This window comes from Aquarana catesbeiana, linkage group LG10 (genome assembly GCF_042186555.1).
Source record: "Aquarana catesbeiana isolate 2022-GZ linkage group LG10, ASM4218655v1, whole genome shotgun sequence".
Classification (NCBI taxonomy): domain Eukaryota; kingdom Metazoa; phylum Chordata; class Amphibia; order Anura; family Ranidae; genus Aquarana; species Aquarana catesbeiana.
In genome coordinates this window covers 46920729-46945006 of record NC_133333.1, presented here as the reverse complement: position 1 = coordinate 46945006, position 24278 = coordinate 46920729, and the positions used below count along the sequence as shown (strand labels likewise).

General features: G+C 40.8%; 1 protein-coding gene across 2 annotated transcripts in view; it reads right to left on the bottom strand.

Annotated features, from left to right (window-relative positions):
* Positions 1-24278, bottom strand: part of NECTIN2 (nectin cell adhesion molecule 2) — a 135127-nt gene that overhangs the window by 45066 nt on the left and 65783 nt on the right. Inside the window, exon 6 of one of the 2 annotated variants that reach the window (XM_073602133.1) lies at positions 9064-10175. The exons of the other annotated variant lie outside the window; for it this stretch is intronic. Within the exon in view, the coding sequence (XP_073458234.1) occupies positions 9709-10175 (467 nt within the window). The 3' untranslated portion in view covers positions 9064-9708. Of the gene's footprint in view, positions 1-9063; positions 10176-24278 lie in introns of those variants that run through there. 2 annotated transcript variants of the gene reach the window in all.

Here is a 24278-nt window from a genome sequence, read left to right as displayed (position 1 = left end):
AAAAAGTGCGATCTGATTGTGTTGTCGGAAATTCCGATCGTGTGTGGGCTCTATCGGACTTTTTCCGTTGGAATTTCCGACACACAAAGTTTGAGAGCAGGCTATAAAATTTTCCCACAACAAAATCCGATCGATCGGTTAAATTCCGATCGTGTGTACACAAATCTGACGCACAAAGTGCCACGCATGCTCAAAATAAATTAAGAGACGAAAGCTATTGGCCACGTTTATAGTCCCAATGTACGTGTTTTACGTCACCGCGTTCAGAACGATCAGATTTTCCGACAACTTTGTGCAACCGTGTGTATGCAAGATAAGTTTGAGCCAACATCCATCTAAAAAAAAAAATCATGGATTTTGTTGTCGGAATGTCCAATCAATGTCCGATCCCTAGGACACACTTAACCCCTTCATTGCCCCCTAGTGGTTAACCCCTTCCCTGCCAGTGTCATTTACACAGTAAGCAGTGCATTTTTATAGCACTGATCGCTGTATAAATGACAATGGTCCCAAAATAATGTCAAAAGTGTCCGATCTGTCCGCCATAATGTCGCAGTCACGATAAAAAAATCGCAGATCACCGCCATTACTAATAAAAAAAAAAAAAAAAATGATAAAAAATGCCATCAAACTATTTTGTAGACGCGATAACTTTTGCGCACCAAGCAATATACGCTTATTGCCATTTTTTAAATCAAAAATATGTAGAATACATATCGGCCTAAACTGAGGAAAAAAATTGTTTTTTTTTTATATATTTTTGGGGGATATTTATTATAGCAAAAAGTAAAAAAAAATTGCTTTTTCTTCAAAATTGTCGCTTTTTTTTTTGTTTATAGCGCAAAAAATTAAAAAAACGCAGAGGTGATCAAATAACACCAAAAGAAAGCTCTATTTGTATGAAAAAAAGGACATCAATTTAGTTTGGGTACAACGTCGCACGACCGCACAATTGTCAGTTAAAGCGACGCAGTGCCGAATCACAAAAAATGGCCCGGTCATTGAGCAGCCAAATCTTCCGGGGCTGTAGTGGTTAAGAATAGATATCAGGCGATCTCCACACCAGAACAAAGTTGCTCTGGCCATGGGTCTAGTTGGCCCATCTAAAAATTGCAGCATTGCAGACACTAAGGACTCAATCAATGACTCAGCACAGCACAGAAATACAAGCAGCCCATCCCTAATGTCATGCAAATTGAAGTAGTATTTAGAGACATATAGATAGCTGGCAAGGGCACAAAGAAACGGTTAGATTGGAGCAATTGTGTTTAGTTCTGAAGGATGGAACTATAAAAGGACTGAGCCTGCAAAAGAGTAAGTACATGGCAGCAGTTGCTATAAACAATCCACGAGCACAAAGCAGGCAGACAAGGAGAATTGCCGTACTGTATCTTTTCCATTTATTTGTTTCAGCCAGAGACTGTTTAATGAATGGCAAAAAGTCTACATTATGATATTTCTTTTCAGAGCAGGAATGCGGATGGTTACCTTTTAGATGTTGTATCAAGAGCCTAAAGTGGAGCAGTCAATAAATACAAGAAAATAATTGTGTACCAGCATTTAAAGTGGAACTTCACTCTCTCATTCAACATTGACTATTTGTAATCCCAATGCTGTTGGCATTAATAAATAGATAGGAAAGTACAGTGGCAGCTGGTGCTCAACAAAGGGGGGAAAACTCAACACCTCCCTCTAGGCCAATAGGATCATATAAAAAAATGCAGGCCAATAGGATCGCTTCTACTTTCGACCAATGGGGAAACAGGTCTCAGGACCTGCTTCCTGATTGGCAGGGAGGAGAATCAGTGTGACAATAGCAAATGGGTGGGCTCATGGCACAGTGCCTTTTTTGAAGCCTATTAGAGCCTCAGGCTCTAATCACGCGCTTCAAAAAAAAAAAAAAAAAAACTGATTGGAATCCATACATCCGGCGCCCCGTATGTAGATTAGGGGGCCATTCGCATGGATGGGGGTGGTGGCTCCCGTAACTGGGCCCCTAATGGGCAGGCCGCCACGGGAAAAGTATTATATATTTACTTCTTTAAGGCTGGTTTCACACCTATGCAAATTAGATGTGGGTTTCCCCACATCTAATTCACAGAGCAGGAGAATGTGACTGGCTCCCTATGGAGCAGGTTCACGCATCTCCGTTGCGGCTGCGGAGCGCACTGCACAGAAACGCTGTGCGTCTTTGGCTCTGTTTCAGGGCCGAATTGAGGGAAAGATTCTGCCCTGATTCGTCCCTGAAACGGAGAACTGGGACGGACAGCGTTGCTGTCTTCGAGGGGGAGGTTCCAAGATGAGCACACCCTCCTGCCTGCATGCCTGAGCTAAGGCCAGATGCATTCCAGGAAGTAAATGCCATCTGCCCTTATCAAGATGGCCAGAAATGCTAGAGGGGTGTTTTGCAAAGTGATTTCTAAGCAAAAAAAAAAAAAACCAACACAAATGAAGACCCGGATGGATGGGTGAGTTTGCTTTGACTATTATACATGAATAAAATAACATTTTTTAGTTTGCGGTTGCTCAAATGCAGAGTAGTTCAGCTTTAAAGCTAAGCTCCAGGCAAGCTTCTCTACACATAAATTAAATACAGTGGAACCTCGGATTACGAGCATAATCCGTTCCAGCAGTATGCTCGTAATCCAAAGTACTCGCATATCAAAGCGAGTTTTCCCATTGAAGTCAATGGAAACTAAAATAATTTGTTCCGCATTGACTTCAATGGGATGCAATACCGCATGCGGCCAGAGGCAGGGGGGCGCCGGAGAGCCTCAGAAACGGCCGAAAAGGCCCGAGGACACTTCGGCGGACCTCAGCAAACCTCGGAAAGACTTCCTACCCGAGATTTGCTGAGGTCAGCCATGCTGTACTCGGGTCTTTCCATGCATTTCTGAATGTGACGTTCGGCTCTGCTCCGACGCCCCCCCACCTCAAGCCAAAAGCAGCGCTGCACACCTCTTTGGCCTGAATCGTGCTGGTTTTGCGAGACAACACTCGCTAGCCGAGTTACAATTTTTAAAAATACAGTGCTTGTATTGCGAAACGCCCGTTAACCGCGTTACTCGCAATCCCAGGTTACTTGTCAAAGAATTTGTAATTCTTTATAGCCAGTTCTGAGATTTACACCGCTCTGCCACATAGCAAAGCCCTATCTGGCAGGGCAGGAGACCTGATTTTTCTCTGCTGCAGTTAGAGAACACCGAAGGGTCTTTTCCCTCCCCTAGCCTGTGATTGGGCAGTGAAAGGAGAAGCAGCAGACTGATCTGCCACTCTGCTCATGAACATATAGCACAACTGACTGACTCCTTGAGTCGATTTTGCCTCCCGTGGTCTAAAATATGATGTACAGGGACTGTAAGAGGATCATGCCAAGTGAAATTTTGGTACCCACATAAAAAACAAAAAAAAAAACAAAACAGCTGTTCTGGTGACAACTAATAGAGAATTTTTCATTATTTGTAAAGATTTCCTGATACTTCCTGTTACTTTAACAGGAGATAAATGAAAATCTCCAAAAGGACAAGCAATAAAATGACAGGGGCTTTAACCCTTTAACCCTTCCCTACTCTAACCCCCCAAAAAAAATTGGTTGTACTTATATTTTAAATGAAACCTGTCCAGGAAAAAAAAGTCGTCTTCTCTGGGAATGCTAGATGCCTGGCTTTTATGCTGACCCTCTAGCCAGTTTGAGTCATGGAGCCCCAATAATTAGGCAGATAAGGCCTCCCCCCCCCCCCCCTAAATTTTCTGATCTGTGGACCTATTATAGGTCGGTGACCGAGAATGTGCTGAATACAGCAGAACAGAAAGAAAACTAGCACTTTCAAGAATGGTTCAGTGAAAGCAGCCTTTGGTTCTCTCATTCCATGTTGTCAATACTCCAATCTTGGCCACAGTCAGGTCTTAACTTGGCTGTCCAATGGGGAACCATGCAAGACAACCATCTCTAGCAATGATATTTGCAGTGGGTTAAATGCAAGGATAAAAGCATGCTAATTAAAACAGAAGTATGAACAAAGTTTTTTGACCATGCTTCTCTTGTGGGTCACAAGAGTGCACTATTGCCTGCTATCCACTGATGTAGCAGAGCAGCTCCGGGCTCTGGAAGGATCCCTACAATATTGTTGGGATCCACCCAGCTGCTTCTCAGTGCAAGGCTAGGGTAGGCAACCCCAGCACTCCAGCTGTGGTGAAACTACAAATCCCATCATGCCTCTGCCTCTAGGAGTCATGCCTGTGATTGTCAGGGTCTTGCAATGTATCATGGGACTTGTAGTTTCATCAGAGCTGGAGGGCCGAGGTTACCTACCCCTGGCTTAGAACCTGAACCCGCCCCTCTCCCCTGCCTGGCGCTCCAGTGAGCGATGGAGGAGCAGATCCGAGAGCGGTGACTGATAGTCACTGCTCTCCACTCAGTCTCTCAGGTCTTGGTCTTAGGGCTGATGTGGGACAGCTGCAACATAGGATGACTATGGACGTTTTTTTTTTTTTTTTTTTTTCAAACCCATACTTAACATGCATAAAATCACACAAGGTCCTTTAGCAGCAGGCAAAAAGGGAACCATGAGCCATTACCTATAATGTCATAGGTTCCAAGTCTTGCCTTTTTTCTCCCCCTCTGGTTAAGGTGCCCAAGGCAGCCTACACCTCTGCTTCAGCCCTTTACTAAAGGAGTTGAGAATCTTTACACAATCATTTCAATAAATATTCCCTTCAATTATCCAATCATGTAAAAGCAAATTTCAGTTTACTTTGAATACCCAATCATGTGCAGACAAAATAAGTAAACCGAGGTTTGTTGTTTTACAACCCCATTAATTAAATCAGCCCCTATGTTCTTGTGCCCATCCACTCCACAATATCTTCATAAGACAACTAAAACAGGGACAACGGTTAAAGTTTCTGTTGAATCACTAGATGAGGTTTTTATTCTAGTTTATAGGAGAAATGGATGCACACAAGCAGGAACCCATGAAAATGGCATTAAGAGGCATTGAGACATGAACTGTGTCAAGGTCAAGGGAAGACATTGCTGAATCACCAATGTACGGCTCCACACTGTGAATAGATTCATTTACAAGCTCAAGCAATTTATATAGGATTAAAAAAGTAAAAATGAAATACTCTTCTATAAATTTTTTATCATTTTTTTTTTGCATTGCCTGGTGTATTTTTCTTTGTTTTTTTTTTTTTTGTTTTTTTTTAGGTATTTTACAAAGAAAAAAAAAAAAAAAGGAATAGTTTGAATACTTGACTAGCAACTCCACAAATGTAAAGATACTCTAACACAAGCCTGCATCAATTTATTTCGAAGTGCAAATGTTGTAGTTGCTGACTTTACTTAATAAAAAAAAAAAAAAAAAAAAAAAAAAAAAAAAAAACGCATGTATAATATACTGTACCTCTTATAACAAAATACACCTATACATATGCTAAAAAAACAGGGCAAAATAAAAAAAAAAAAAAAAAAAAAAAAAAAACACTTTGAAAAAAGTTTTAAAACTTTCAGGATTTCCTTATATGTTGTTTTTGTATCATGATCAAGCATGATACAAAAACAACGTATTCCAAAAAAAAAAAAAAAAAGCGGCAAAATAAAAAAAAATAAAAAAAAAAAAATCTTTTAAACTTTTTTTAAAAACTTTTTTTGGGATTTTTTTTCTCTTGTGTGTTTTCTCTTGTATGTTAGTTACTTTTATATCACGATCAAGCATGATGAAAACAACTAAGTATTATACTTATACTGAGGATTACAAACTATAAAGTTGTTTTAGATACACTATCTTACCAATAGTATTGGGACACCTGCCTTTACAAGAACAGGAACTTTAATGGCATCCCAGTCTTAGTCCGTAGGGTTCAACATTGAGTTGGCCCACACTTTGCCGCTATAACAGCTTCAACTCTTCTGGTAAGACTGCCCACAAGGTTTAGGAGTGTGTCTATGGGAATGTTTGACCATTCTTCTAGAAGCGCATTTGTGAGGTCAGGCACTGATGTGGACGAGAAGGCCTGGCTCGCAGTCTCCACTCTAATTCATCCCAAAGGTGCTCTATCGGGTTGAGGTCAGGACTCTGTGCCGGCCAGTCAAGTTCCTCCACCCCAAACTCGCTCATCCATGTCTTTATGGACCTTGCTTTGAGCACTGGTCCAAATCATTTGGAGGGGGGGGGGGGTGTATTATGGCATGGGTTTGTTTTTTTTGTTTTTTTTAGGGGTTGGGCTTGTCCCCTTAGTTCCAGTGAAAGGAACTCTTCAGGCGTCATCATACCAAGACATTTTGGACAATTTCATGCTCCCAATTTTGTGGGAACAGTTTGGGGATGGCCTCTTCCTGTTCCAACATGACTGCGCACCAGTGCACAAAGCAAGGTCCATAAAGACATGGATGAGTGAGTTTGGGGTGAGGGAACTTGAATGGCCTGTACAGAGTCCTGACCTCAACCCGATAGAACATGCTTCTGGAAGAATGGTCAAAAATTCCCATAGACACATTTCTAAACCTTGTGGACAGCCTTCCCAGAAGAGTTGAAGCTGTTATAGCTGCAAAGGGTGGGCCAACTCAACGAACCCTACAGACTACGACGCCATTAAATTTCATGTGCATGTAAAGGCAGTGCATCTTTGCCCTTTATATGTTCTAGTACGGGGCAACACTTTTGCGAGGATTGTACATCGCCCCTGCACAAAACCAAAGTAATCATTTTAGGTATAGGTATTCCAGGAAATACAAAATTATTTATTTATTTAAGAAAAGAAAAAAAAAAATAGAAAAGAAAAGCAAAGCAGTTATGCTAAAAAGGGCTGTTATTATGACCATTACGTTTTGAATCTTTGTGGCAGCTGTTGTTCATTAATTATATTGAAGACAGAAGGTAGTCATTGAACAATAAATGCCTCTGGCTTTTATGGAACGTTTACAGAAAAATAAGAGACAATTAGGTTGAAATAAATAGCCTTGTTGGAGAACATTAATAAATATGTTTTCATATGGCTTAAAATAATTATGTTTTCCAAGCCTCTGGCATAGCAGTAGAAACCGTCAATAACTGCACATTTCGAGAAAAAGTCCTTCAACATATAAAACTAAAATTAGTATACAAACAGGAAAAAAAATAAAAAGTTAAAGTAAAAAAAAAGTTTCAGGACACACAGAACTTTAGTTATACCCTTCAGAAAGAACCATAAACTGCGCTGTCTCTTAAAGCTGAACTCTACATGCTACATACATAGATTAAATACATATGGAATAAATATGAAAGCTGTGTTTACCTGCCTAAGTATTGCTATCTCTATTAATCTAGTCCTAGTATTCTACACAGCTCTGCTACACAGCTCAATCCTGCATGGAAGGGGAGAGGATCGGATCCATCTCTGCTGCAGTTTTACTTTCCCCTTACAAGTCTTTTCCTAATCCTGTGACTGGACAGTGATAAGTGAAGCAGAATGAGCTCATCCCTCATTCGCTCTGCTCTTCTCTCCTATCAGCATGCTCCTTGCATTGCAACCCTATTTGCACCTAGGCGTGCTTCTCCCTCCCCCTCTCTGAGCTCTTCTGTACAGGAGCTGCAAGAGGCAAACACCAAGTCTATTTTAAGTACATACATTGCTTTAAATTAAAATATAATTTAATTTAATTTGTATTAATGGATTACAGACCCTTCTGTAGTGTAGTTTTAAGGAATATTTCAAGCCAAAACTCTGTAAAATTTATTGGAGTAGGGAAGTGTTAGAACATGGGTTTTTTTTTTTCCAGGGGGAACGCAGGGTCTATTAATGCTGGCTGCTAGGAGATCCATTGTCGCTGGGGGATTCTATTGTTGAGGATGGGTCTCTTGTTGCTGGGTAGGTCTGTTGTTGCTGGTGGTGGTGGGGGGGGGGGGTCTATTGTTGCTGGGAGGAATCTACTGTTGAGGGAGGGGTCTATTGTTGCTGGCGGGTCTGTTGATGCTGACTGTTGAGATCCATTGCTGCTGGGGGTGGGGATCTATGGTTACTGGAGGGGTCTGTGTTTGCTGGCTGCAAGGGATCTATTACTTAGCACCACTAAATGATAGCTGGTTCTGTATTCTCGGAAAGGGGAGATACTAGGGAGGTGATTAGGGGGTAGAACCAAGGGAGGGTACTCGGAGGTGAGCAGGGAGACAAAGGGTGACTCAGAAGAGGGGAGTGGGAGTACCCCCATAGCAGCATGCTTGAGTCTATAGGGATTCCAGGCAGTAAATGCTACATGAATGTGTTCTTACTCAAGATGGCCGGGGTTAGCAAGGATGGGGCTGACAAACCATCAGAATAGGTCTGAAGAACTTAGTTTGTGTGTATTGTATGCTCCATCAAAGCCCATAGCCATCATAGCTGTGACATAAATCACAGGAAAAATAAAATAAAAAACCAAAACATACATATTAAAATGGACAAAGCCAATAACATCCCATCTTAGGATGGCAAGGAAGGAATTAAAATGTGGATAGAAAATCATCTCAGTCTCAGAGTTAAACATTTTGTAGCTGTGATCATTAAAATCTAAAAAGCTGAACTTCAAGCAAAAGATTAAATACACGGATGAAATACTCATCAATCTCTCCTATCTGCCAATGGGTTTAAGTCTTTGCGCCCACATTCCTGATTCCTTTACATCTGTTGAACAGCATAGCAAGGAGGGTAACACCACTATCATTGGTAAGGTATACAATGGTGTCACCTCTCCTCCTGCAGCCATTAAAAATACTTTTTTTGCTGTTGCACAGGGGATGACAGGAAGCAGATATAAGATATATATTTAATCAGTTCTTAAAAAAAAAAAAAAAAAAAAAAAATATAACACACAATTGCAACAAATTGTGATTTTGTATTTGCTTGGAGTTCAACTGTAATACTTCTCACAGCATAAATCCCACCTAAAAATAATTAAATTCACAGACAATTTCTGATAAACAGGGTATCTTTCTTAATATTTATTAAAAACTCTCAATCTTTAGTCATTTTTTTTTTTACAGAAATACAAAAAAATAATAGCATAAAATCAAAGCAACCCCCACCCCCCACCCCCACCCCCACCCTTCTATTAACCAAAGTTAAAATTTCCTTCATATTAACCCTTTATCAGTCCTTCTTTATATTAGTGCAAACCCCATCAATGAAATCTCCATTACATATTGTAAAAACTGCATTTTTTTTTGCCCCTGGCACAGAAAGTTATAAAAAAACATCGTGGCTCTTACTGCACCTTTCTCAGCCCCCTAAAATAATGAGGGGGTCACCAAGAAGCACAGTGATATAGGCAAGGTATATAGAAGGAACAGTCCATTTTTTAAGAGTCCATAGTATTCCATGGGAGCAAGAGTAGGACACATCCACTTTTGGTGGGCAGGTAAAGGAAATGATGGAACACAGTCCCTGGGAGCATTTGTAAGGGGACCTACATGTACAAGTACAGGAGATTCTTTACACAAAGTCCTGTTCTTATAAAGTTGGGTTGCACATACCTGATTGAAAAGTAGAGTTATACAAGGGGAACTTGTCTTACATGTACATTGCAGTCTGGATGGCTCATGATGTCACTGAGGCTAGAAAAAGTCCAAATGAGTGGCGAGACATGGATAGTTAGAGATGCACACTCTTCAGTCCATAACTGGAGCAAATAAGGAACACTCTGAAGTCCAGGTGCTTGAGGATACAAATACATTGACACCTCTTAGAGGAGTGTCACACATACACTGCAGTCCTGGAGATGATAGAGCCGTCAGTCTGGGACTCCATGTCGTCGTCCAGATAAGAGTTAATTTGTGGGTGGGGTCTAAGTTGCAGCATGGGCCCCACCTCGTTAAATCGCTCATCCTCTTCATCATCTTCTAGAACTTTGTACTTCATCCTTTCCTCTTCATCCTCATCCTCCTCCAAAGAGGGACTCAACCCACTGTCCCTCATTGGTCCAGGGCCTTTGAGAGGTTTATCCAACTCGCCGTCATCTTGGTAGGCAAATTCCTGAGAAGGCTTTCCAGTGCCAAATACACGGGTTTTTGGGTTGTAGGTGCCTCGGTCCTGCTTACCGTGTAGTCCTTTCCTCTTGATAACGATGAAGATGATGGCGGCCAGAAGGAGCAGGACCAGAATCACCCCGATTACCCCCCCAGCGATGGCTCCTGCGTTTGCCTGCGTCTGCATTGCGTGTTCTGGGTATGAGAGAAACATAGCAATACTGTAGCCTGCCTGAGTACAAAACAAACCATCTGCCCCCACCCTGCCCAACATCAGTGTATCAGAATAGATAGATCTAAACTCTAAAATACATGCACAAACCAACATGGAACAAGTCAAGGAGGGAAACATGCAGTGTGATAGGACTGGGCTTAATGTTAAAGGCCAATTTGTTGTACATGCAGATGAAGAAATGAAAATAAAGATGCGGACACGAAAAACACATGCAATTTTATGGGAACATCTTTGGCATATACATAATATATACTGAGGACATGCACTCATGAAGGCCACACACACACACACACACACACACACACACACACTTAACCCAGACTTGAAAAATGTTGCAAACACACTGTATACATGAAAAAAAAAAATCCCACAGGCAAACAAGATGAATAGCCAAAAATGTTTGGCTTATAGTTGGTACTGGATGTTACACTCCTTCAAGATAACACTCAGACAAGCCATTCAACCACACAGTACAGCATGCATGATCATCACTCGAGATTGGTCAAAAGCTCTGGCTTTTATCTGGCAGTTTAACAGAGAAAGTTAATCATTTTTAAATTTTAATGGAAACAAGGACTTACAGACACAGCAGGATGACTCTGAATCAACAAACATATAACCACAAGCTAAGTGTAGGAGAAGAAAAACTTTCCACCACACTTCAAGTTCAGAATGTTGTCAACCACAGACCATATAAAACATGTAACCCTTGAACCATGCTATGAGTAAAAACACAAAAAATGTTAGCTTGTGCTTTATCATAACCATGTGGCGACTCCTCATTTTGCTCATCAAGAATGATTTTGACATGCCTACACCCATGTGGCAACAATGCTTATAGCGGCTGTACAATTGGGCCTATTGCAGTACATCCCATGAAACACTTTTGGACATCTACCTGAAACTTGTGCCAGATTTATTGCAATGTGTTCCATTGTGCAAAAATATGGTGAGGAAGAATTCACCAGCCTAAAAATCGAGACAAATTCACTGGCACCTGTGATGTAGCTGCTATGTACAAAGAAAAGGTCAACTTTCATTGAAGGCTTGTTTAATCCACCAGCGTTGGGCAATGTTGCCCAACACTGCCCCAGTTCAAGAACATGGCAATTTCCTTCACATCCTATGGCTTCATTATCAAAAAAAAAAAAAAAAAAAAAAAAAAAAAAAAGGAGTTGTACATATTGAATTTTTGCAAAGAGCAGCTTGTACAGACATGCTGTATCACATAACGATGCAGCGCAGCAATAACTCGGAAGTTTAAGTTAAAAAAAAAAAAAAACAAAAACAAAAAAAAGGTGCTGAAGGCCTGTAGATGTGAAGTTTCACTCCTTTCTGCTCAACTCCACGTTCTTTCATTCATGGTACTATGTTTGGTACAGAAGAGTGCGGTGTACATGTTTAGACTGTTCTTGCCATCAGGAGAAAGAACGAGGCCTACAGTAATAAACAATGTTTTTTTTTTCCTTTTTGCGGTTTTCTTTATGTTAAAACTATACAATTTGCACACCAAGTGAACCATGGTTTAGAAATGTGTGTGAATATTATGCAAGCAAGGCAAAATAAAAAGCTGCACAAGCACTATTGATATGACCATTTGTACGTTAAGTCATCCATGGCATAAAACGTGCATGACAGCAATTAAGCCAAGAATAGCACATACACTGTTAATATAGGTGACCCCCTGGCTTTTCTCTCCACATATAAGTACTTGGCAAATATTCCGCTGCAGCTTTATTTGTACGGGTCATCTCTAGTGTATTTTTTTTTTTCTGGCAACCTTCCTCTCCTTGCATTTGTTTGAGAATTCAGTAATTTGCTCAGCTAGAGCAGGCAGTGGGTGGCGTTGGGAACTCCAGGCACACAACTTGCCATGGGCATCCCAAATAGTAGCTAGAAAGGGCTAGAACTTGTATCCATCTATCCAAAACCTCTGTTTTACCCAGCACCAGCCTTTGTAGGCTATAACTGTAGCATAATAGGGCTTTAGATAGGTATACAGAATTGTTGCCCTTTTTTAGTAGTGGTTTACAGGATACAGATTTTTTTTTTTTTTTGTCGCTATTCACACCTGTGCAGTGAATATTTCAGAAGTTGTGGAGCTATATGCTCACTGCCTATTGACACCAATTGTGAGTACTCGATTTATAAGCTGCCTTAAAAAAAGGACTATATTTATAGGATAGCTATGCTGAGAGTAATAGAGTGGCTGTTGAGTCAATGACACTGAACACGCATCCAGCAAGTCAGGTCAGAACACCTGATCTGCTGATCTGTTCTGGTATCACGTAAATGGAATTCGGTCATAGAAGTGTGGAAAAGTGAGGGTATGAGTAATTATTTCATTATCCTGAATTACCAAGGTTAGTCAAATCCAGGCCATGGCACTTACTGGCTCTGGTTGTACTGCTTTCCAGGGCTGGGCTACTTCAAATCTGGCTCCATGGATAAAGTCCAATGTATTGAGAAAAATCACACCAATGGTAGTGGAAACTAAGATGACCAATTCATTTACTTTATATATCAGTGTAATGTGGGAAGAAACAGTGGATATGTATTAGAGGCTCCAACACTCCCTGATGAGCTAACCCTGATGGAAAAGGAGGGTAGATTGCAGGCAGCAAAACATGTTGGATGTTTTATCACATGTTATTCCAATAAGGATTACTCCTCTTGAACTCTATGGTCTTTGGTGTGGAGCTCCTAATACATTCTCACTTCGTAGAAAATTATGAAGGCTAAAATTGTTGCTTATTAAGAGTTCCCTGGCTGTGATGCTGATGCTTTGCTTTCAATACAGTCTAATCCTTTAACCTGAAACAGATATAAAGAAAGCCCAGCAATGGTTGTCCACATACTTTTCTAATAAGAGAGTCACCTTAAAGTATAACTAAAGGCAAAACTTTTTTTAGTTTTTGATGGAGTGGAGAGGGGATTAGAAAGCTTGTCAGTTTTTATTGCCGTTTGTGCCCACCGTTAAGGAGATTCACCCTCTCTATTTATCTGTTTTACCATTACCATTGAAAGTAAAATCCCAAATTTTGGATTGTCCCCAGAGAATTAAAAGAGGGGAAATCTTCCAATGGGGACACTAGTTCTGGTGACCTGGGGGTCCCCATGGTATTGTCTTAATTTGCAGGGGTTTTACCTCATTTCCTTGTCTCCGCAATGGGACACAGATGTAAAAAAATAAAATCGAATGGGTTATAAACCCCCCGCGCTCAATCCAACATGGGAAAAAATAAAAATGTAAGTTCTGCCTATAGCTCTACCTTAAAGTGCATCCAGAATTATAAACAGAAAAAAAAAAACCAGCAAATGGGACTGACAGTCAGTAGTATATGTCCCTTGTGCCGATTCCTCTTTTAGAAAATTATAACCTTCCTCCATCCCTTCCCCCCAAATCCCTATAATATTCCAGTGTGGCAGGGGTTAATACAACTAACAGCCTCTTGCAGGCTCTCATTCATTATGGTTAACCTTTCCACTCGGCTCTGCCTTTTAAAGAAGCCTTACTACAGCTTCAGTGAATGCAACATGATCTATAAACGGAGGGGGTGGTCCTTTCAATCAGCCACCCATCCTCCATTCCTATATTGTACTCCATTCATAGAAGCAGTTGTATGGTTTCTATAAATGGCGGAGCTGGGTGGAAAAAAAAAAAAAAAAAAAAAACAGGCATGGTCACAGGATCACTCGATGGGAGCCATGACAGCTTGTCTCTTGCAGAGAATATTGGGGGGGGGGGGCAGGATGGGGTGGGGGCAGGAACAGGGAGGTTGGGGCTTTATATCCATTGCATCTTCACAAGGGTCACCAAACTAGCATTTTCATAGGGAGGGGTGTACAGTGGCAATCTATGCATTTTACAGAAGAAAACAACGAGGTGTAATAGACACTAAACATAGCATATATTTATTGTTTTGGAAGGATTTATATAATCTAAATAATTCTGTTCTAGAAACAATAATTATATTAGTGCAACAAGAGTCTGCCTTGCAGTGGAGAGACTCAATTTCCTTTTAATTTTACCGTATAGTGCATTAAATCTGAATTCACAGATCACAGCAATTATAACACTATGAGCCCTTTGTAAAGAACAGCAATCATGGTTATTATTATTAAACGAGAAGAGGTTGAGAACAATGCATCACGGCTGCAGAGTAACCTGCTCAACAGGAGCGGAGTTTAAACATAAACTATAAAAGGATCAAGGATCTACTAGACTGTATATGAAATATAGTATATACACACACATTTGTCCATTTGATCTGCCTTGCTAGCTGGCATAAAATCAAAAAGTGATTACATTAAGTATGAATTATATGTGGCATTTCATATTTTGCAGAATTATTTACAAAATGTATAATTTTATGATTTTGACTATGAACAATCCTTGCTCTCTACAGCTGCCAAAAAATCTTCAGCACCCAACACTTTGTGTCGGATGTCTGGTCCCCCGCTGGGGGCTGTGGGTCGTTCTGCCATGTCCTAGGTCAGTACTGTATCCTGTAATAACTTTGGGGTTGGTAGGAGGAACCACAGGGTAAGGGGTTGGACCAGGTATCAGACATTCTTGGTGAAAATGGTAAAAAAAAATCCTTTGGACAGCATAAGCTCTGCACCAAAAATGAAGACTACCGGTGCAGGCAGCTTCAGTAAAAGCTTTCTGCAAGAAAATTTTGACCATAAAGCAAATTTTGGCCATAAACAGCAAATGATGTAGGATAATAAAAATGCTGCATGAGCTAAGCTTTACTGAATTAACACTATGACAACCAGTCCTATTCTATTGTTTATATTTACAGAACAAAGAAAAAATTGCAGGCCTTGTCTAACTGGTTATACGAAGAATAAACCAAAAATAATGGAAAAGTGGGCATAACTTATTAATTCACATAGGTTGTTCAACTTCCACATGTTGGCAAAGTAACTCTTCCTCTCTAGTAACTTTTTTTTTTTCATTACAGGTAAATAATAGATTCCAAGCAGAAGCAACGTACTGTAAACGAGTTCTTGATGAAGGAGGGTTGCAGGCTATTCCAACACCCACAGAAGGCTACCGAAAGTTTACAGCGATGACACCACTGACAAGAGCAATGTCTTGTCATTGGTGGCTTTTGCCAACGGTGTCACCTCTGTAAACATTCTGTAGCCTTCAGTGGATGTCAGACACCCTGCACTCCTCCTTCGTCAATAACTCCATTATAGCACATTACTGCTGCTTGGAATTCATTATTTACCTGCAATGAAAAGAAGAAGAGTTACTATAGAGCAGTGGTTCTCAACCTCAGTCCTCAAGTACCCCCAACAGGCCATGTCTTGGAAATGTATTAGATAAAAAAAGCTGTCCAAAATACCAAGCCATTGACTCGGATTTAAAGCACCTGTGCAAGATAAAGGAAAACCTGCAAACATGGCCTGTTGGGGGTACTTGAGGACTGAGGTTGAGAACCAATGCTATAGAGGAAGAGTTCCTATACCAACATGTGGAATTTAAATGACTTGTGCATGTTAAAGTATTAGCATTAGCGAGATTCATCATATCTATTTGTCTTGTTTCCCCATTAGCATTGAAAGTAAAAGAAAATGCCAAATTTTGGGTTGTCCCCAGAACAGTAATAGAGGGAAAATCTTAGGAACACTAGTTCTGATGGCCTGGGGGTCCCCAAGGGATTCCTTTATTTGCAGGAATTTCCCCTCACTTTCTATTTTGGTTTTGGGACAGGAAGGGAAGGTAAATCACCCCAATGGGGCACAGATGGGAAAAAATAAACAGGGGTTATAATCCTCCTTTACCGTACAAATTGAAAAAAAAAAAAAAGTTACGGTATGTCCTCTTTTCCATTACTTTCGGTGCAGCCCTTTGTATAATAGCAATGCAGTTCTTACTAGAAATTGTAGTAAAGTGGATTTTCTCTTTGTCAAGAATACCCAATCACGTACAAGGAAAATAGAAAAAAAAAAAAAAAAGTGTTTTTTGCGTCATTACAGATTTAACAATTTCACATCATTCACCGAGATGAGTGAAATAAAATTTTAAAAAGTGAACATGCTCTTCTCTGTCGGTAAATTAGGGCTATTGTTTACTTGTACCAGGCTCGCACTGCTCGAAAATCTCATACTCCCAACAGAATTATAATGGGAAAAAGCTGCAGGTCATGTTTTAATAATCACACGAACACTGACTTACTTGGATATGTTATTCACCTGCAGAGGAAGCAGGTTTTGGGTGTTCAAATAAAAACTGCTCTAGAGGCCAAGCTGGAAAGGGAGTGGAGGAGCACAGCTATATCAATAAAAAAGTACTCTGGGCTTTCAATAACAACGATAAAAGCATGAAAGGTTTGCCCTTTCCAAAACAGACACGTCAGTGTTTGGTGGGAACCAGTGGGTCAATTCACCGTATACCTCTCAAAGACTGAAATCATGATTCCCCAGCAGTTGTTTAAGTCTCTGCCCTTCCCATAACACCACACCAAATGGGTTCGTTTCTTGCAGCTGGATTTGCAAATGGTTATTCTCCATAGTGAAGACACCTTCATTAGAGCGTGACAGTTCTTTCATTTTTTTAATGGCCGCAGCTACAAATAAGAACTCTGGAGAGACTATAACACCACTAGAGACTTTGTTAGCCAACATGCCACTCACTTGGTCAGCAACTATGCAAAGCCAAAGCATCGGATTTCTTTTTAGTTGCTCTTGGAATACAAGATCCCTTGTTGTTCTTATATGCTCTTCGAATCCTGTATCAGAAACAAGGACTCATAGGTGTGTGCTAGCGTTGGACCAATGTGAATAGGGATTCATTCAAATCAGTAAGGCAGTACATTTTCTTCCCATGAGTGTAGTTTAGAGTGAAGGTAGGTTACCCAGTTCTGGGTCTAGGATGCTGCCTCTCTGGCCATAATAGTCAAATTGTTTAACAGATGGACAACTTTTTGGGTAAGTGGTTAGGACCTCCTAGTACAAACTAACATCTTGCTTGAAATTTGTTAAAAATGTTTGTGTAGAACATCAGCTACAGCCTATGTGTTTCAAGGGGGGGGAATGACTCCCCTACTTTAGGGCTTGAAAAAGGCATTGTAATATAAATATGTATGAACTGAGGATGGATTGAGGCTAGCCTCATCATCCCATCCTGTGTGCTTCGCATTCTTGCTAGGATGATGCCAAGACACTTCCAGATGCTACTGTTCACCTCCGTGATCACTGGAGCAAGCTCTTTCTCGGATTCAAACCCCCTCAGATGCGCGCTTTTCCCTGATGAAGTGTCTCTAAGCTCAACTTTGAGAGCTTGCTCCTATGATGGTGGGGGTGAACAGTAACAGCTGGGTCTTAGCCATGACCAAGCAACAAGGCTGGATGGAACAATGCCATCTCCGGGGTGTTTCGGTCAGGCTTCGGGAGGTATGTAAACTGCCTATACTTATAGCAAGGGCATTATTCAACTTTGGGCAGAGCTGCAGTGTTTGTTTTTCTCTACAGATGCACCTTACCTGCATAGGCAATTTTTTGGTAAAGGAACTATATCTTTATTGCTAAAATCTTCTTTGCATAATCCGCTTCCTTCATTAAGTGTTTCAAAAAGTATTGTCTGTGTTGCAGTTAGAAATAAATTAGATTCTAGTTGCTGGTTTGCACATTCAGACAGGTCAGAAAGTCAGATGCCGAAGGCCAGCCACAGATGGAGCAATTTTCTTTTCTGCAACCATGCCCATGGAGCCATTGTGTCCTCCCATTGTGGGGGGGGGGGCTGTCCCCACCAGGAGAACACAGTGATTATTTTTGCTAGCAGCTGTAATAACCGCTAGCAATTATCACATGTATAATCCGACAGGCTGGTTGAACCCAAGTGGATCAATCCACTTGGGTACATTCAGCCTGCCCATACATGGTTTGAATCTTGCCAGATACCTGCTGAACCAGCCGCGATTCGAACAGTCTATGGCCAGCTTAAGAAAAGCTGGCACCAGGACAATCATACTTCCCCCTACCAGCCCTAACTAAGCCTGTGCATCCAAAGCAACCCTATTTAAGGCAGACGTTAAGCTTATAAAAATTGAGAGACTGACGGTTTGTGTGTATGGCGGCTCCCCAAAGTCATAAATCAGATGTCAAACTAAAATCTGCTACCTCTTCTTGCCCGCCTGTTCTCGTCGTTGCCATTTGCACAGCCTAATAACTAAGCCTATCTAATAAAAGAGGAAAGACAATGCCTCCCTATAAAAAGCACATTTAAAAATAAAAACATTTCACAAAATTCTTAAATGCATGCAAAACACATTATTGCATTGTTTGGAACAAATAATCTTTTCACCACGCAGCAATGAAGCGTCTACAATTCCCAAGACCCAAAATCGAAACAGCATGGGAAACAAGATAGCGAAAAACTATGTACTTGTAGCAGGGCTATTTCTGGTCTGACCTTAAACTGCAAACAGATTAGAAAGAAAAAAAAAAAAAAAAAAACAAACACACAAGCAGAAAGAAATGATTCAGGGTGATGCGGACGAGGAAATTATTGGTGCGCAGCTGTGTCGTGCGGTGATGTTAATAATTGACCTAGTTGCTTCAACAGGCATGAATGGATGAAGCATGTTGCTGTATGCTGGTAATCTGGAACCCTCCATCTTGTACAGTTCCCAGCCCTTCCCCCCACCTCGCCTCATATTCCCATAACAGCGCTGCACTGGCACTGTCAGTCGGAGCTCCATCCCAGCACAATGAAAGCCTGTTGATTGCTAACTCGTCTTTCATACAGGATTCTTCACAGTGATCAAAGAGGCCTCTGGTAATAGCCAAACAAGAGAAGGAAGCTTAACAAGGCTGAACCATTAATTGTTCTTCCTCCGAGTAAATATCCTGTATGAGGCTATTGTCTTCCGACGTTCACTTTGCTTTCTATAGTCTTGAGGAGATGGCCTCTAAATGAAAACAAATAACAAAAACCATGTTTTTTCATGTCACACAGCACGGGATGACTATGCGTTTAGCATTAGCTGCAAGTATTGGAGCCGGTTTTGTGATCAAATGGTAGTCTTATTTCTGGAAAGGAAAACATGTAGGTGCCTGTAGATGCTAGAGTCTGGTTTGATCACCCTCAGCCACCTGGGTCTGCCAGCGGGGTCCGAAACAGTGGTAAAAAGGCATGCGCACTGCAGACAGCTCTGATGGTGGCTTATCAGATAGAAAAGAAACACAGGCCAAGTCTTAGGGCACCAGAATAGCCTACGGATGTTAAGAGGCTTGTGAGATCCGCGTTGAGCACCTTGGTTACCAATGGGGTCCTAATCAAGGGAAAAAAGGGAGGTTCACTGCACACAGTCCTGTGGATGGCTTATCGTATAGAAATGAAACATGGGCGAATCCTTAGGGCACCAAAGGTGGCTAAAGATATTAAGGTCAGATCAGCCTCGGGCACCTGGTTCTATCAGTGGGGTCCTAAACAAGTGGACAGTCCTGGTGGCAGCTATCAGGTAAGAAAGGCAATATGGGTCAAGCCTTAGGGCACTAGAGGTGCCTACAGACTTTAAGAGCCTGGTTGGATCAGCCTTGGGCACCTCATTCTACCAGTGGGGTCCTAAACAAGCGGACAGTCCTGGTGGTGACTATCAGGTAGAAAGGCATAGAGATTGTACAAAGGTGCCCCAACCCATCTATTGCTAATCACCTTAAAAAGCATCAGCTAGGGGTGTTTATGGGTGCATCACAGACATGAGATTCGCTGCTACTGCTTGCATACCATTCCTCCACTTCTTTTCTCTTTATGTGCTGTGGAGGCGCCCTCAGCCACTGGGATTGTACACACATGTTCCACCTTTGGAGGTCAATGGGTAGCTTAAAACGGAAGTAAAACCATCAGTTTCAAAAAGCAGTTACATTCCTGGCATGCCGGGAATGCTATCACATTGATTGTGCTCTCAACCAAACTGTCAAACCATCCAATGGCTGGTGTCCTAACTGATCACATGTGCAGTATCATGGCAGTTGTAGATTAAACAGAGGCCAAGATAGCAGCTTCCTTGACTGAAAATGATAGGAGGATTTACTTCTACTTTAAAGTAGCCTTTTCATGAAAATGCTGTTTTTTTTGCAACCTCCATCCCCTTGAACAAAAAATGCTAACAGAGCAAAACACACACACACACACACACACACACACAAAACCTCAATATAAAACTATAAAAAAAACAAAAACCTAGAGGCTTCCTTATTGTTGCGATAGCCACAGGGCCATGGTATCCCAAGGAACCCAAATCTCACAAGATGCTCCAGCCATGTGTATTCTTGTGGGATTTGAGATCCTCTGCTGTCCACGATCCCCCCTTAGGGAGTTGTGTAAGGCTTTTTTTTTACATTTCTCTTTATTTTACTATATTTTGTTTCAGGGGTGTAGGGAACTGATAGGCCCACTTTAAGATGTTATCCTGCAAAAATGACATATGCAAACACTGCACATGTACTGTATTGTATAGTTAGAAATTATACTCTGGTCGTTTAAGTACCACATAAATGTTTCAGGTACTCGCTGACACTATTATTGTAGCATTATATTCTTTTGACAGCATTCAATAAGAGAAAAAGCAAAATTCAGACTGCAGTAGCTCTTAAGGCTCGATTCACACCTATGCATGTTGCTTTTGAGCGTTTTTGGAGGTTTTTTTTTCATGCTTGGCACGTTTTTGAGCCGCGTTTTTGCCGCGATTTTGCGTTTTTTTTTTTTTTTTTTTTTACAGTCTTAAAAAAAAAATTACAAAAAAAAAAAAAAAAAAACGGCAAAAACGCACCAAAAACGCATCAAAAACGCTGCAAAAACAGTGCACTTGCGTTTTTGATGCTTGTCCATTGAAAACCATTACATGCAAAACGCTGCTTTTTGCATGAAAAAAAGTCCCCGACCCTTTCCAAAAACGCAGAGATACAAAAAAGCATTGATGTGAACATGTTCCATAGGAACCCATGTTAAAAAATTCCCGTGCATTTCTGCAAAATGCAAAATGCATCAAAAAACGCGCTAGTGTGAATGGGGCCTAACAGACAATCTCACTTCAATAGCCTAAAAAAAAAAAAAAAAAAAAAAACCCCACAGGTCACAATGAGAAACTACAAGTGGCAAACCATCACTGCTTTTTGCCGTGAGCAAATAAACAATAATGCAATTTGCAGCCTACGAGAATGCACAAAAAAAAAAAAAAAAAAAAATTCTCTGTTCAGCTAAGCACTGGAAAAATTCAAAATATGCAGTACAGTACAGTATTTAATTTAATCAAAAGGTGTGTTTAGATGTACATAAAAACTAGTCCTACAGTTGGCTATTTACAGAATTCTACTAATGTGAATCGGGTATAACAAGTCAGAAGAATTTTAATCATGGCATACAGGTCAAATTGCGGTATATTAGCTCGATAAACTAAGTATATAATAACACACAGGAGCAAAACGAAAAGGAAAAGAATGGTATACACAGCCCTGACTATTCCTGGTTTCCTCGTCAGCTGTCCTCAGAAGAAAAGATTTACATAAATTCTCGTCACACATGGCTGGTGACTCAACACCTTTCAGACAGAGGCAGAAAAACAGGACATTTAAATCACTCCTTTGTAATGTAGAACTCTACTGCCCGAGGTCACCCTGTGACACGCACCGGTAAGACAGGAAATGAAAACCTTTAAATCTTTCACCTGGTTGGCCCACCTAGAAAAGGGCAATTCTACAGAAACAAAGGCTGCTGAAAACTGAGGCACACCCTCATGTTATCTTTCAAAATATACAGTCATTAAAAGGTATAGTACTTCATATAAACCATTTAAAGCAGATGCAAATATTTTACAAGAGCAAAATGTTTGTATATCCATTTTCTCACTCATATATAATGCAATTTCTTTTCTCATTTTTTTCTGATTCTACACTATTCGGTGGCCATCTGTCTCTACCTACTAAATTCAGATTTTGCTGGTTGGTCGATCTGTCGATATTTGAACCTCCCATCTCCACAGTCAAAATGGCTACCAGACTAAAGCCAGCCATACAGGTTTTGTACTTTGTTCAATTCCTGTTAAAAATCGGGCAAAATTTAAACCCCGGGCGGCCCTGTCGGCACCACTTAACCCAACAAAAGTCAGTTTCCATATCAAAGGAGCTGGCTAGAGATTTGTTTTCCGAACAGTGATGGCATCCAGTCACTGTTTGTGTTTTGAAGAAGCCATGGGTATCACGGCTCCTGGGAAGCAGAGAGATTTTTCTATCCCTGCGGTTTAGCTGGGCAGCTGAGTTTACATTCTCGGCATGCCACAGTGCGGGGAAGAATTAACTCCCACACACATCTAAGGGTTGTGTCATCCTTTGCAAGCCAATGAAGATGTCCAAAGTCGTTGAATCCAGAAGACCAGGAGAAGATGTCAGCATGGATTAGGGTGTTTCTGGATATTGTACCGGTAGAGAGGAGGTGAGTATTTTGAAGGTTAGTTCTGTTTGAAGCATTTTACTACAGTTTAGCTTAAAGTTGGCCATGCCAATACAATCTGATTGTACAACTTCCTTTAGAATTTACCAACAACTATATTATGTGCAGCCTATGCAAGCCATTCAATTTAGATCAGATTAGCCCAGGCACAACATCATTGGTGATAAATCTAAAAAAAATAATTGCAGATTGCAATTTCAGTCTAAAAACAAAACAAAAAAACAAAAAAAAAAAACCCAGCAAGAAGGGTGCACCAGCCTAGTGTATTAATCCCATTTATTGATTAAAAAAGTGGAAATAAACTCATAAAAATGTACAATCACAAACCTAAGCTTGCCATAGAGCAGGGATCTTCAAACTACGGCCCTCCAGCTGTTGCGAAACTACACATCCCATGAGGCATTGGAAAACCTCTGACATTCACAGACATGACTAGGCATGATGGGAATTGTAGTTCCTGAACAACTGGAGGGCCATATCTTGAAGACCCCTGTCATAGAGGAAGCGATTTTCTTTCCTGCAACCATGAGTTGCAGAAAAGAAAATTGCTCAAATCCTCGATCAACACAGTTTTGACGGGGGAATCCCTCCTGCAGAGCCATTGGGGGGAGGACATGGGCATCCCCGCCAGGAGAACAGAGATTATTGCTAGTCTCGACTGGTTCTCCATAGATTCGAACTGTCTATGGCCGGCTTTAGAAGATTCATATGACAGGGTCTCCTGGTGCCTCCAAGACCTGGATAATCAATGTAGAATACTATACAATATTATACTGTACAAAGTTCTGATGCATTTGAAGGAGAGATATACCCTATTCATCACAGCATAACTTGCTTTGGAAATTGTAGTATTGTAAAGGTCTTCTACATCGGTTATCCAGGTCATGGAGGAGCCAAGAGACCTTGTCTAATGATTCTTCTATGCTTGTGATTGTAAAGATTTATGAATATATTTTTACTTTTTTTAATCAATAAATAGTGTTTTCAGGTAAGGCACTATGTTGGTATGCCCTTTTTGCTGTCCCCCCCCCCCCCAACCCCATTTAGAATCCCCCTATCCTAGATTTTCCATATCTGAAGAGGGCTGCAAAGCTGTGAGCACCGTTTAGATTGACCAGTCAATAAGCTCCTTAGTCAACATGCCTCTCTGATTCAAGTCAAGTTCCCTCACTATGGCCTTTAACATTTAACGTGGTGTCTGCTTTACATTGCATCAATATAAAACTGGCTACACGTTGCAATCCAATTATACAATCTCTGTAAATCTCTTCAGGATTTGCCAAACCAATCCTTTCAATTGGCAACCAATCCATTCAATTTATATTTAGTCAGGGAGACCTTTACAATACATACACAATGGTAATGCTAAAGGCTTGTAAAATCAGACTTGTAATATATTGCAGCTTACCAATCATTAGATGTGGTGGTCGCATCAGTTTTTTTTTTTTTGCCTCAGTTTTCACCTGGTGATCTGGCCAGTAACACCTTCTCTATTAGAGCACCGCCACTCTGCATGAAGGAGCACAGGGGGCACCTTTGGCCAGCAGATGAAAAATCAAGGAAAGAAAGCCTAAAAGAAAAACAAATGCAGCCACCA